This window comes from Macrobrachium rosenbergii, chromosome 18 (genome assembly GCF_040412425.1).
Source record: "Macrobrachium rosenbergii isolate ZJJX-2024 chromosome 18, ASM4041242v1, whole genome shotgun sequence".
NCBI lineage: Eukaryota > Metazoa > Arthropoda > Malacostraca > Decapoda > Palaemonidae > Macrobrachium > Macrobrachium rosenbergii.
In genome coordinates, this window is record NC_089758.1 from 87,954 (window position 1) to 104,569 (window position 16,616).

Sequence of the window (16,616 nt, forward strand, 5' to 3'; positions counted from 1 at the left end):
TCAGCAATTCGAGTATTGTTGACATAAAACCTTCCACGCCCATCTTAGGAAATACAGGCTTGCGATAGCAATTTCATCCTAAACTTAATTCTTAGAAACCTGCAGAAGGTCTTGGAGCGAGAGAAAGCGGGTTACAATCAGACTCGGGAATCCAGCAGAATTAGTGATCTATCTTTTCGAACATTTAAAAAGCCAGGTGACAGCATTACATATTGCACGCGCCAAAACTCATCAGTTTTTAACCAACTGTTACCATAATGAGTTTCTGTGCATGCATGGAACATCCTATTAACAATTATATATATATATATATATATATATATATATATATATATATATATATATATATATATATATATATATATATATAGAGATATAGATAGATATATATATATATATAGAGAGAGAGAGAGAGAGAGAGAGAGAGAGAGAGAGAGAGAGAGAGAGAGAGAGTTTTAACTAGGTTTCGAAAAGAGACGGGAGTTGATTTATAACATTCCGAGGAATTTCTTATCAAACACGAGGAAGAAATACCATTGAAACAACATGATAAAAATGTTATAAAAAAATTCTGATTAAAGGAGAATTAAGACAGGGATGCAGAGAATGATCGTTAAAACAACAGCCCCAAAAAAAAAAAAATGGTAGAAAAGCGCACAATTCTATATTCTGAAAAGAAATTCCACAATATTATGGATTATCTGGAAAAAAATATATATTTAAAAACTGGGCTTTTTCTAGCCACTTCTAACTTCATCTAACTAGAACAAAAATGGTAGGAAGTGTAGAGGTAGATTGTGATGCTGGTGCTTCTGACACAGAGCCTACACTACAAGATTCATTCCCCCTGAGCTCCGGATGCTGAGAATGTTGGTTTGACTCCTAGAAAACTCAGACTACGCTCTAACAGACTGTTAGCTAATTGGCTGTTTGACTATTTCGTCCTTCTACAAGCGCTTTTTCCGATCTGTTTATAGCTGTATCTTAAAACTGCCGTTCCGACAATTAAAGCAATCACAACTTAAAGGTAGTGTATGTTTATGTTCTTTTGATTTCCATGGCATCAAAATATACCTTTAGAACTCCATATCATTTTTTTGATGCAGCTGACAGTGGTTAGAGAAAGCTCACTTTTTAAATATAATTTTTCCTAGACGATTCACATCGTCGTGGAATTTTCCTTTATATAAAAGCCGGGTATAGTTACGAATCCCCGTGTCCTGGATAATAAAGAGAGCTAAGCCAGGAAGAATGGTACTGTGTTACGTCATTACATAATTTCTTAAATCAATAGACCAAACGACAGACTGAATGAAAAATATATATATATATATATATATAATGAAGGATATATATATATATATATATATATATATATATATATATATATATATATATATATATATATATATATATGTAATAGTGGTTCAGCATGACAAGTGCATGCATCCATCCATAGTATTTATTTGATAAAATATTGTTGTCCAACAGAAATACAATACATTTCTGTTTGACACACTTGCGCCTCTAAACAATTTATTCCTTAATATTATTTTTCAAGTAATTGCGAAACATGATAAGCATACATAACAGGTCTTCACTTTCATTAAAAAAATAATCTGCTCATGTGCAATAAAAGTTGGCATTCATTCTAAAATGAAATGTTTGTTTGGTAATCACCATGTTAGAAAATTTATTTTAACTTCTATCAGTGGTGAGGTTTCTTCCATTCATTTTAGTCTAAGCACCATTTCCTTTGACATGTTCTATCTCTGTAACAAGAAATACAAGCTGCAGAAACACCCTCTCCTCTGGACATAAGTTCGGAAGAAGTTTAACCTTTATCCTTAGGCTACAAATTTCCACACAGTCTGTCGATTCAAGAAATCATGTTATAAAGTAAGACCGTAATAACATTTTCCGTCAGGATTTTTAATCTGATGAGTTTTCCTTTTCCTTGCTCCTGGCTTAGTTCTCTTTATTACCCAGGACGCGGGGAATATATATATATATATATATATATATATATATATATATATATATATATATATATATATATATATATATATATATATATATATATTACACACACACACATATATATATATATATATATATATATATATATATATATATATATATATATATATAAATATATTGTCACGAAGTGATCAAGCACCTGGTTATTACACAAATAATAATACTAAAAGTTACCTCACATCGACCAGATACTTGAAACCTCATAACAAAGAGTGAGACTGAAACTCTAAAGGTACAATGATCCCATAAAACTTACTTATGACTTGAGAAAATTAATGTAACTTTATCAAGTTATGGATGAGGCAACGTTGTACCCTCTTCTGTAATTCCACTAATTTTTCTCGAGTCACTTGACTAACTTCAAGGGTTGAACTCTCAATATCTGTTAACTTTGCTTCAGTAATTTCACTACTGTCTTCAGGAACATTTTGACTACCAACAATAGGATTTTCTTCTTCTGCAAGAATCTCTTCAGTACTGACATTAGGGGAAACTTCACCTTCCTGGAACAGCTCCTCTAGGCTCAAAGATCCTTCTGGTGCAGGTAAATACTCAGTTTCTTCACTTCTATGCTCAGCTCTCTTCATGCTCCTGGTAGTTACACAACTTGGAAATAGGTGAGGGTTTTTCTTCTCTAATTCTGTTGTAGGACTAATCCTTAATGGTTTGTCTGTCACTACAGGACAAGGAACAAAGGGAACACCACCAACTTCATTACCCAGTAAAACATGTACACCTTCAACAGCTAGTGAGTCCTTTACTGCAAAATCAATATTTCCTGTCACTAATTCACATGACAAATGCAAGTGGCATATAGGAGTTACTTCCTCTCCTCCTATACCTTTTAAGATAACTGAATCTCTGGTGAGATTCTTCTCCAACTGTGGGTGAGCACCTCGAATTACCACACTGTGATTACTTCCTGTATCATGTAATATCTTCACTGGTACCTGTACACTCAAAGAGGGGGTTGTCAGCATACCTTCATAGATATATTGCTTAAAAGCCTCCTCACTGTTCAGCCACTCACTACTGGAATTTGCATTTCCACTGGTTGCTAAGCACTCTGCTTGTCTGATTTCATTTTGTCCCACATTGTTCCTCGTAGTTGGCTTCACCTGGTTAGCTCTTGTCACCTGTCCAACTGGCTTAGTCTGCTGATGCACTTTATAGCAGTCTCGACTATAATGTCCTACTCTTCCACACTTGTGGCAAACAACATTAATTTTCTGCACTTGTCTTGAGATTAGACTAGAAGGGACAGGTTTAGCATTCCACTGCTGTGGGGCATATCCTGTTTTGGCACTGACATAATTATTAGAGGGGTTTTTCATAGCACTGTTCCTAAAATTTGACTGAGACCTATAACCTGTAAATTGTTGGTTCTGGTACCTGCCATTATAATTCTTTTTGCCGGAAATTATATTATAACCCTTGCTCAGAGTAGCAGCTTTATCAAGTTTCTTCACCTCTCTCTCAAATAAGCTCTTATATGTTCAGGAATTCCTCTTAGATATTGCTCTAAGACCACTAATTTTTCAAGTTCGTCCATAGACTTAACTTTAGCTGCCTCCAGCCATCTTTTAAAACATCTCCTGACTTTATAGGCATAATCCAAGAAAGTCATCTTGTCATCCCTCTTCAAAGATCTGAATCTTTCATTATTATATTCAGGGGTCATCTGGTAAACCTGTAGCACATTGTGTTTGAGTACCTGGTACGGCTAAGTAAGCACTTCTTCCTTTACCAATGAGAACACTTTGTAACAAAACTGACCATTTATCCTCTGGCCATCTCATACCTAAAGCCACTTTTTCAAAGTGATCAAAAAATTTATCTGGAGCTTCTTCTGTAAATTTTAGAATTAACTTCTGTACTCTCGCTACATCAAACACAGGGTCTGTGTTACCTTGGATGTAGTTATATGGGTTTACAGGCAGTAAGGATCGAGCTCTGATTAACTCCAACTCCCTTTCATGTTTTGCTTTTTCTCTTTCTTCTTCTTCTTCTTCTCAAACACAGGGTCTCCTTACTCTATCTCTTTCTTCTTTTTTTTTTTCTCTTTCTTCTCTTGCTTTATCTCTTTCTTCTTTTTTTCTCTGTCAGCCTGTATCTGCAGTCTAAGTAAGTTTTCTTCTGACTCTAACACCTTCATTCTACTCCAAAATTCTTCTGAGTCTAAACTCCTAAATTCTGCCTGTACATCACCATTCTCATTCACTTGCCTTGCCTTATTTGAGAATTCTATCTCAGCTGCATTCAACAATTCATATGCCTCCCTAACTCTCCATCTACTTTACCAGAGCTTATTAATGCTTTGATTGCGACACACTTAACTTGTGCCTCACTCATATCTAAAGTAACATTAGCCCCACATATTATTGCTAAGCGAGTCCACTGTCCCTTAGTCAGGTGAGATTTAGATAACTTTCTGATGGTTGGAGCTGCCATAAATTCCTGAACTTCAAACCGAGCCATTTTTCTAGTTTACTCAACAAGAAGGGTTTACAATTCACTTCAAAACAATTATATGGTTATTCTCCTACCAAAAATATATTCCTAACACCACCAGTATAAATCATAAACCAGAGTGATATTCTGTTTAGTTCTCCCTAGACGATGGGCACCAATTAATTTAATTTCCCTGGTCTGGCTAACAAATCTTTTGATTTCCCGGGTCTGGCCACCAAATCTTTTGTCACAAAGTGATCAAGCACCTGGTTATTACACAAATAATAATACCAAAAGTTACTTCACATCAACCAGATACTTGAAACCTCATAACAAAGAGTGCGACTGAAACTCTAAAGGTACAATGATCCCATAAAACTTACTTATAACTGGAGAAAATTAATGTAACTTTATCAAGTTATGGATGAGGCAACAATTATTAAGTTATATCCAGACTAGTGGAACATGGGTGTCACTTCAACCAGCACTGTAACTGTCTCTCTGGTTCTATTTTACCTAGATAAGTCTCAGGTGAACAAACAGATACATCACTTACCTTGTACACATTCATTAATGTCTCTAATTACTGGTGGTCAAAATGAAACGCTATGTTTTAAAAACTTTAAACAAACAGGTTTATTTCTAAGTTCAAAAGTTATATGTAAAGTTCACAATCTCAAAAGATTTACCATTAATTGACAAGAGTGTAAGATTTAAGTATTTCTTAATCAAGTTTAATTCACAAAAACTTTAATTTATTAAGAAAGCAATTTGGTTCGGTAAGAATCGACTATTAACTATCACTCAAGTGCCAAGTATATACCTGACTAACCATTACAAACAGTCACCAAAATATTACTGACTGGAATCCACATACACATTCTCCAAAATCTCAATAACAGGTAGGCACTAACAAAATGTTAAGAAATCACCAGCAAAACACAGTAATGATAAAATTATAATAATGTGATAGCACAGACATATAAGAATGCAATATGCAAAAATGGAAATATACCAATCACCAAAAATGTGCCTAAAGATTATATCAATCTTTCACAAGAACTTTTCCCTATAAAAAGAAAAAGTTAAACTCACGTCTTTCTAAGACTTTCTTATAGAAACACTGTTAAGGCACTAAGACTTATTCAAAATAACAATTCTCTTTTACCTAGAATATCACTTTAACTCTTAACAATACAAAACTCTGTAATCACCACATTACCTTTCGCAATTATTACACCATTATGCATCTTCTCAACACTTGCACAAAACAATATTCCTGATCACCTTCTACAAAATTAACACACTCCTGGGGTGAGTTTAACAGAGCTTTTACAAACAGTAACCCTTCAGTTATTTCCCTGATATGTGATGGGATTATTGAGAGAGAGAGAGAGAGAGAGAGAGAGAGAGAGAGAGAGAGAGAGAGAGAGATTAGCAGACTGACTGTCTTTGGAACAGCACTGCACTTTTAACTCCAACAAGCCCTTCCAGAATACTCAAGAATACACATAGGGTATTCACAGAACACCTAATTCCTTATTCTACAGAATACTCAAAGAATTCTAAAATTCAGAAGGAAATAGGCTAGAGCTCCGAGTGCCTTATCTCTTATCTACATGATGGACATTTCCTGTTCAGGGCTAAGCAGAAAAAGATATTTTAAACCAAATTCTTGGGAAATGCTTTTAGAGCCAAATTTCGGTGGTTGACAGCTCGTCAACTCCACTTATCTTATTGTTCCTCATTCTCTCTTCCTCAGATTACGAACAGAACAGGCACATACACAGCTAATAACCATACGTTAAGCAAATATGATAAATATATAATAGGGAGCTCACCGATTGGGTGACAGCTCATCACGATAATACAAGAGGGTTCTTTTTCTTTAGTGCGAGTTACAAGACACCTGGGCAAATATGAAAGCCAAGCTCTACCCTCTCTCTCCATAAACAGGATGTGGTGACACAATTCCACATATTAAACAAAGGGAAAAAACATTCCATAGTATTGTAAGCTTACATGATATATAACTTATCTGTAAGAAAAAGTCATGTTAAAATCATGTCTTCACAATAAATGACGAATCTGTAAGCAAAACATCAAAATTTTTACAGACATATAAACACTTAAAAATGGTTATACATATTATAACACCTTATAATAATAATAATAATATTTATATATATATATATATATATATATATATATATATATATATATATATATATATGTGTGTGTGATCAGCATATATATATATATATATATATATATATATATATATATATATATATATATATATATATATATATATATATATATATATATATATATATATATATATATATAATGTGTGTGATCAGCACTTTTAGAATATATATTTTGAGCTTTATTATTTGTTTATGCAATAATGTTCCCCTAAGAACATGAAGCCAAGGAAACCCTCGATGTAAAGTTGAAGAAAGACCTTGAAATCATTCATAATATATAAAAAAGAAAATAACCTCCTGGAAGCTATTTGACTTGCATCGCTTTGCGTCACCTCTCTTGACGGAAATTCCAGGAAAAAGCTCATTTTGCTTGATGAGAAATACTCAGCTATTTCGGTCCTTAGCTGCCGAGCCTTTTAAGAAAAAGAAGCAAAGTTAAGAAATTTGCATGGAGTGGAAAATCGAGTTACCTTTCCTATGTAATTTCCCCTTCCATTAAAACGTGGCGAGTATATTGTATTGACCAAGAGATAAACCACGCTATAGAAGTTACTGTGAAATACTGGGTCTTATTTCAAGGACGATCAACGCGACAGAAAACTGAAGTGTTCCAATAACTGTTTTAAGGCGCATTTCAGTTACTTTTCAAAAAGGACAACGGTTGTAAGATATTAAAGGAGAGAGAGAGAGAGAGAGAGAGAGAGAGAGAGAGAGACCAATTATTTTTTGAATACCTTATAAAAGGTTTCACCTTTGTAAAGTACGGATTATCGAGTCGAGGACCCGCTGGTATGTTATCTCTCTCTCTCTCTCTCTCTCTCTCTCTCTCTCCCAACCCCACATGCCGCAACCCAAATGCGACTCACAACAATCGACTAACAACTAGGTACTTAGTTCACTGCATAGGTCAGAAGAGGCATGCTAGGTTTTTAAGAAAGGAACCCGCATTGTCCTCCCTTGTTCAGTTTCGGGTGTTGAACGCTAGTTTGTGAGCTGAAAGCGTTATCTTAGTATCGTAATACTAAGAGTTCGTTTATAGCGAATTCGAGGGGACTGGCGTCTGCAATTCGTTATCACTTCGTTACAACAGGTATTTTTTACCAATAAAACTGTCACCGGGACGTACGAAATAGTTCGTTATATACCTGATTTCGTAATAAAGAATTCGTTACATGCCCACAACTTTAAGTTCATTTATTTGAATTGGGACCGGGGATTTCACGTTCATTCTTATAAGCCTGAATTCGTTACAGTCCCGCACGTTATAAATGAACTTTACTGTAATAGGAATATTCTCATACATACAATTGATTTGTTTTCTTTTCACTTTCAGGAGACGGAATACTCTACGACGTGCTGATAGTGCATGGGCCTTCATCCTTGACGCGGGTGTGGAAGGTTCTAGTCCCGAAACTCGAGAAACAATACCATTATAACTGTTACTTCCCCGACCGTGACATGCTAGGAGGCGAAGGTAATTATCTAGTTATATTACGATTGTAGATGACTGATGGAACATGTTTCATTGCCAGTAAGTCCTATTTGACTTTCTATGACTAAAAAACAAATATCTTTGATAAAATTTAGTTCCGTATTACTTGGCAACATTTGAAAGTGACGTAAATGCAAATGACGTCCCTGGCACCAATGCAATGAATCATGTACGTAACTAGATCTTCTTTTTCTTCTTCGTACGACCTTAATCCCATTTTTCTAAAGAATGTTGTGCCCTTCGAATCATCTTCCTATATATTTATATCTACAGCTCTATATATATATATATATATATATATATATATATATATATATATATATATATATATATATACACATACACATCCATACATAAACATGTTGAGATATTGGAAGTCTCGAAGCCGTGCCCATCTGGCCTTGGCCTCCCCCTCGGTACGTTTTGACTCTTTTGGACCTGGTCCTGCATATTCTGACCTTGAATACAAAGGCCAAAGCCAGGTAGCGGGCATATCAAGGGAGATTAGGCCACCATATATGGAAAACCCTATAACTGAAATGTAATTAAAAGTATTAAGTCTGATACTTCCATCCGGCTCTACAACTATCAAAATTAAATAATATTTTTTAAAGCAAAAAGCCGTAGGTAACAGAGAGCCCAAGTGCGATGGGGGCTGAGTTGAAAAAAGTAAAAAAAAATATATTTCTATCAGCACAGAACAGTGGTAACTCCATCTTGACTTGTGTGACTTTGTCTCTCTGTTGTATATTAGATTGTAAACACGTCCAGTCAGCAAGGCTTATCATTATGTAGCAGCTGTCGTGCTTAATAATGTTGCAGCTGTCAGTGCTTAATTATGTTTTCCTCACTGCTTTTTTTTTTTTTTTTTTTTAATATCCTATCCTATCCTATCCTATCCTAAAGAATCGTTATTTCAAAGCTTACTTTTACTTAAAATTTTGTGGTACAAGTTGGATTCTCACATGATGTAAATTGAAAGGTTTCCAATTGTCACACTGTTGTATACATCCTTATCGGTTACCTGATAATTCACACATGTATTGCCTGTATTATATTAATGCTGGGTATATAGACTTTCAAGGTATAAATTTTGCCAGTATCCATTACACGAAACACAGAAAGCTTTGACGTTATTACTTTTGTTCTGTACCTTTCAACTGTTTATCAGCATCAAGAATAACTCAGACACGTTTTTGACACGAACTTAAATCATTATCATAACTTCGTACAATGTAAAAAACTACAACTTGTGATACTAGGATGAAATTAGTACAAATTTCTTTTGGATTTAGCAATGCTTAATGGTACATGGAAGTTTAATTTTTTTCTTTTTTGTTTCTTAGACTTTGTATTCATTTGTTCGAAACAAGCTGCTGAACTGCTGAGAATTAAACAGTTAAAATCAACACGTACCATCAGATGGAGAACAATCATACAAGTTAGAGCAATGGCTTACAAATTCAGTACATCATTATGTATTTTTATACAGCACCAATACACTACATTAGAAGGAAGAATATACAAAAGCGTAAATTTCTGTAACCTCATTAACAAGCACTGATTTGCTTTGTGTAAATTTATCCGCACTGATGGCCCTTCGATTGACTGATTGCAGTGGAGATGTAAAGCCTGGACTTTGATCGTACGGTCGGCTCTCGCACAAATTCAGACGTTGAATTCTGAGTGTAAACTAAGCCTAGGATAGTTTGAATTCTGAACGGGTCATCATGTTTTAGCATGGGGTGGACTCGTAATCAGCCATAATAAAATTCGCTTTGGTCAGATATTCATTTTTAAGTTTAACGAGATCTTTAGTATGGCGATGAAACTGCGTTAAACGCTTGATTGACAGGATTGCTACGTGATTTTTTGTGGTGTCTGGAAAGTATAAGCGATTTTCTTATTCTTTGTATTAACTGCTTTAATGATCTACCTCAGACAACCTTATTTGTATTTGTACGGAACCATTGGATAAGGGATAACAGAAAATGGACAAGAATAGTTTTCTTCGACGATTTTAAGGGTGAACTATATTTTGGGTTTGAACCCTTTCTAAAGTCTAAATATATGAAGTCGAATGTTCTACTGAATTTCAATAATGTTATCACATAATTTAGAAATTAAAAGCAACATGTTTGGGACTTGTTTCCACTGCCTCTCTGCTTAGAGTGGCAATGGAGGAAGCTTTTCTGTTTGACATATTTTAGCAGCAACAAATGTTCTCATGTTTATGATTATTCTCTAACTACTGTAGTTAATATATGGAAGTTCTTAATGTTTTGCCTTCATAATTTCCAGGTGAAAAATTTGGAGTTACTTATTCAACATCTAGGCCAACCTGAGCTAAAAGTGGTGTAGTGCAAAATCAACTAAAAGGTGCATTTTTGTAGGTGACTGTGAATAATTCCGCATTTCATTTCTGTCAGAGTAAACAGCAAGGGTAATCATTCTAAAATTGTCGGGATCTCAGTAATTTCGTTGTTGTCGTTTGTTGAATATAGTCGAATTTTGTTTTTATAAAGGCAGGTGCAAACTAAATAACCAGACATCAAAGAATGATGTTGGAAGACCAAATGAGAACATCAAAGAATGATGTTGGAAGACCAAAGGAGAACTCAACGATTCCTGGAAACGTTCGTTCGTGTCTGCCTATGTGAACGGGGCTGTCAGTTAACCATGGGTATCAGGAAAATTTAGTACCTAGACCACAGTTAGCAATGAGGACTAGTTAAAGATAAGCGTAATCAACCATAAGATGTCATACTAAACAACCCTCTTGGGGGAAATGAAGGCATTAAAAAACGTTATTGTAAGAGGGGTTATGCTCTGTGATCCTCCTTACGAAAGAGTGACGCTCGAAATCTTCAGCTGCCCTTGCCTGATGCTATCCCACATGAAGAGGAACAGTAACCCCCCCCACCCCCCACAAAAAAAAAAAAATTGGTGACCAACACTAAATACAAATGTACATTTCTCACTTGGAAACTGTGAATACTTCAAACCAACTTTTGTGAGAGATCTAGTAATGAACAGCCTCTACAGATGGCATCATCTGTAGTGAGCAGAGATTTGGTTATCTTGCGACAGTGAAGGCGTCTCAGTTTTTTCAATTATGTAACGCGCTAGATATAAACCAACAAACAGCCCCACATTATTCAATAATAAGGAAAACAGCAGACAAAGGGAATGCGATACCTTAGAACAACAAAAGTAATGAGAAACTTTGACAACAATGTAACAAGGCTAAATGGCAAACTAAAATGTTTTCTAGTTAATTCACTGATATGTGTTAGATAACATATGAGAGAGAGAGAGAGAGAGAGAGAGAGACATGATAAAACTCTCGATGTGTCAGATGGTGATAATAATTAAAGACGCTTCTGTTCTAATATGAAGTTTGATAAGCGTGGAGGCTCTGAATAAGTGAGGGCTGCGTCGAGTTGGGACACCACCCTGTTGGAGCTGTGCGATAAAGGCAAATAATCTCTCTCTCCCTCTCTCTCCATACATTACATATATATGTGTATATATATATATATATATATGTGTGTGTATATATATATACATATGTATATATATGTCTGTACGTATGTATTCTTGTCACATGAGCGTGTAACTTTTTCTTTTTATTTACGAATATCAAGGAATAAATATCGTTTGATGCCCAATTCAATATACCTTCGGAATGACTTACATCCAAGGGGAATTTTGATAAGGGCTTCGTTCCCTGAACGATTCGTACGAAAAAGGCGACCACAGTCAGAACATACACGCCTTCAAGGAACAGGGGAAACGAAAACCTCCATCCTCATAAATGTTTTTGCCGACCTTTGATGACACTTGTCACATTTTCAAGGCTGAAAAATAAATTGTACAACAGTCAGAATCACAGCATAAAAAAATAAAAAAAAAAAAAATATCAAAAAATGGCAGTGCAGCGTTGAAAATAGATGCATAAACAAGCATAAAAAAATGAAAGTTCTTTCCACCCGATGAGTCCGTGTCTGTGTTCCCTGACCTATTACTTTTGTTTTTTCATGTTTATTCATGTATCTATTTTTAACGCTGCATTGCCATTTTTGTGAACTTTTAATTTTTCAATACCGGGATTCTAACTGTGGTACAAATTATTTTTCATTCCTGAAAATGTGACAAGTGTCATAAAACGTCGGCAAATAAATTTGTGAGAACGTGGGTCTGCGTTTCCCTTGTGTATATATATATATATATATATATATATATATATATATATATATATATATATATATATATATATATATATACTCATATATTATATATATATATATATATATATATATATATATATATATATATATATATATATATATATATATATATATATCAGGGATTGTTTCCCGACCTTCCTTAATGCCAGGCCCCTTGTTGTTCACTTAAGTGACTGTCACGGTGAAATTACTTAGCGAAAGTGAAGAATCATGAATAGCAGATACGGAGGACGGAAATGAACAATATAAAAAGAACGTGGGTTAAGAAAGGTCTGAAAAATAACCTGATGTTTTGAAAAGCTTGCAAACATATTAGTTTATAGTTTGCTATTATACTGACTAAGTTTGAATGGCTGGGTAACAGCCATTGAATATCAGATTTCACTGGAACCTAAGTTATATCAGTGACCTTGGGAATCGTAACGCCAGATAATTTACTATCAACTAGTCTTGTGACTATCACTGAAAACTGAGATAAATCTTAGGAGTTTGGTGACAGCGGCATAGGTAGGGATGGCGTGGGTTTTAGGGTGGGGTAGGGGTGAGAGGAGGGAGGGAGGTGAGGGGTTAAGTGACCTTGCGTGCTGGGTGCCTAGTTCCCCTAAAACTCGAATCCGGGTGTGTGTGTGCTTTTATCGCTGAAAATCAATAATCAATCAATTGATTAGTATTATATAAGCACGGAAATATTCCGGAATCAGCTTCTGGTAAGTAAGTCCTATATGAATGTTTCGAATTTTTATCACTATTGGCTCTTTCTAGCCAAAGTCGTTTCCAAGTTATAATGCATATACATCAGTGACAAGTAAAAATAATTAATGTAATAGAAGCATGTTATCCTGTTAATGCTTAATTGATGACAAGCATAAAACGAATTATCTTCCCTTGATAATAATGCTGGTATTTTTATTAATAATAATACCAATTATGATAAACTGATTAATTCTCAAAGTAAATTTTGATGTTTTTTTTTTACCTATTTTAGCATTTTTTTTTTTTTTTTATCTAATACCAGTATGGAAGACTCAGACTGTATCTTGCCGTTAGCCGTTGTCATTTTCTATCAACTGAGCGTTAATTCCTTTATAGAAAATGATTTTCCGTCGGAGATTACAGCCACAACCCTCACATTTTCCCACATTCACTAACATTTTCCCAGGACAGGACAGGAGCCGCGTTGCTATATTTCAGAGTCAGGGATCTTAATCCCCATTATTCCATAACAAGTACTTCTGAGCTTTGATTCCGAGAATATTTCTTCCCTTTTGTAATGATTATATTTCAAGGAGAAATCTAGCACCTTCCGTTACCCCTTCACAAGTTCCATTCTTTTAGTTTTCTGTAAAAGAAAACTATTCAACCGGCTTTGTCTGTCCGTCCGCACTTTATTCTGTCCGCACTATTTTTCTTGTCCTCACTTTTTCTGTACGCCCTCAGATCTTAAAACCCTCTGAAGCTAGATAGATGCAAATTGGCATGTTGATCACCCACCCTCCAATCATCAAACATACCAAATTGCAGCCCTGTAGTCTCAATACTTTTTATTTTATTTGAGGTTAAAGTTAGCCATAACCGGGCCGTGGTCAAAGTTTCATCAATCGTGGCTCATACAGCATTAAACCGAGACCACCGAAAGATAAACCTATTTTCGGTGGCCTTGATTATACGCTGCAGCAGCTGTACAGAAAACTCGAATGCGCCGAAGATCTTTCGACGCATTTTTTACTTGTTTTATCTGAGGATTAATGGTAAACTTGACGGACTTGGGTGCATAGTTTCGATAATTCTGGGACTAAGATGCTGTGGCGCTGCGGAAAATTTGACTTGCTCTCTGAGATTCTAAGTTATGTATTTTTATACCATAAAATATCAGCGTATTATTTAGTGGAATGTCACTGAGCAAAGCCATGATCCCTACGGCTTTTTCCACTGCATATTTGCTTATTTTGGATATGAATGCACTGCATCTCAAGAACAGTTGCATTTAGTGGCATCCTACTATATCTAAAGTTATTCCTGAGGATAATTATACTCCCAGTCCCTCCACCTACCAAGAACTTGGATATTTTTGACCTTCTACTGTAAGGAGATCACTGTCACTGGCCACATCTTGTGCAGTGTATTTTGTTGCCAGTGAGAGAAGTGTGACACCCCTATACTCGCCTTCATCTCCTTCAGCATTGTGCACTCTTAACACATCATACCTTTCGAGCTGTTTGACAAGCTTCCTCGCAGCATCAGCATCACGTTTCATGATGCAAGGCTGTCAGAATGTGGAAATACTAAAATCAATGGGAGTGCTATGAAAAAGGGCAATTTTTGCCTTAAATCGTCTCAAACTCTTTAAAACTCATGTTCAGTGTCATTTAAACCGTTATCAAATATCAATAAAAAAAGATGTAGGCTACTAGTTAATGAAAAGTAAAGTTCCTAACTGAAAGATTCAGTCGAAAAGTGCCGGTGTCATCCTAACAGACAAAGCTATAAAATTACCACGCGGTCTTCTAGTTGCCTTTAAGATGGCCTTAAAACTGAAATTTTGTGATGGCATCCACCCACATCTTTTACCTTGCCACAGTTAAATTAACAGTTATGGGTGCCTGTTATTAACATCGTAAACAAAATCAGTAAACAAAATCAAATATCTATGGGGACCTTTCCATTTTTGGCTGGCATAAAAGGGTTAGGCTGAATCCCTGAGGATGTTATAGACATGCTTTAAGAGGTGGGAGAAGAATGTTATAAACACAAAAGTACACAAAAAGAAACTGAATAGATAGTGCATGCGTTCAGTGATCAATGGACAGATGTCTAAGGACTAATAATTCAGGTATTAGTAAACAACAGCAATGAGAAAAAAGGCTTTACAAGTTAATTACTGGAGCTTTCTAGATTGTACACTAGCCACTCTTTTTCCCAAAATTCATATTAGACAAAAGATATATTTTTTGAATTGCTGTCTTTTTATGGTGATTGCTAACATTTATTTAGCCTTGGTTCTTGGTTATTTGTATAGTGTTTCATGATCTTTAAAATTCACAACATACTAATATGACCTAGGTTGTTAACGCTCTTGCTATGAAGTCCGTATTATAAATTCCATAATATATTGTTCAAGAAATTGCATGATAAATCTTTGGTTGTTCATCATGGCAAAATATCGAAAGTGGGTCTCTGATGTCTGTGTGTCTGTTGATGCCATTTTAATCTTGCGATAGAGTTGCTCTCTGCCCAGTCTTCCATTTTCAGCTAAGTAGGCCATTTCCCACAACGATAACTGACGTATTCTTTTCTGCCCTCTCTTTCAGACTCTGTTTGCTCTATTGCGGACGTCGCGTCGTGGTGTTATGATAATCGTGACACCATGCATACTTGAGGACACGGCGAGTCTATACGCCATTATTCACGCATCAGATGCCCTATTTAAACATATACCTTCGAGGAAAAAGTTTCCAGTTATCTTAGAGGTAAGCTTGCCTCCCTGACGAGAGAGAGAGAGAGAGAGAGAGAGAGAGAGGGAGAGAAGTAAAGAATGAGAAAGATGGATTACCAGACAGGTAAAAGAGAAAAAGAAAGATGGATAAATTACAAGAGAGAGAGAGAGAGAGAGAGAGAGAGAGAGAGAGAGAGAGAGAGAGAGAGAGAGAGAGAGAGAGAGAGAGAGTAAATTACTAGACAGGTAAAGGAGAGAGAGAAAAATTACTAGACAGGTAAGGAGAGAGAGAGAGAGAGAGAGAGAGAGAGAGAGAGAGAGAGAGAGAGAGAGAGAGAGAGAGAGAGAGAAATTACCAGACAGGTGAAAAGAGGGAGATTTCAGTTTCATATTATACCAGAATATTAAGTGAAATTTAAATGACTGTATTTATTTAAAAAGATGTAAAGAATGATTCATAAATAAATAAGAATTTGTATGATATCGAACGAATGAGGTGTCTGGAGCAAAGATGGTGGTTAATAAGCTGCCAAATATTTGTAAGAAAATAAATGGAGACTGTAGTCGTTTAAACAATCTCATGATATCAGCAAGATTCCCCAGGTACCACAAATTAGAGACTGAATATTGACTTCTTCAAATTTTGCTGAGTGGTTTTCAGACATTAAACTTTTGAGTAGATCATAGGATATATTAGGTATGGCGACGAGAATGTCAATGACTGTTTCATAAAATTCTAA

General features: G+C 35.4%; 1 protein-coding gene across 1 annotated transcript in view; it reads left to right on the top strand.

Annotated features, from left to right (window-relative positions):
• The window catches only part of LOC136847962 (uncharacterized), a 30,484-nt gene extending 14,466 nt beyond the window's left edge, over nt 1-16,018 (top strand). The window contains exons 8-9 of the mRNA XM_067119982.1: nt 8,035-8,175; nt 15,752-16,018. Coding sequence (XP_066976083.1) covers nt 8,035-8,137 — 103 coding nt within the window. The 3' untranslated portion in view covers nt 8,138-8,175; nt 15,752-16,018. The remainder of the gene's footprint in view (nt 1-8,034; nt 8,176-15,751) is intronic.
• Nucleotides 16,019-16,616: the final 598 nt, after the last annotated feature.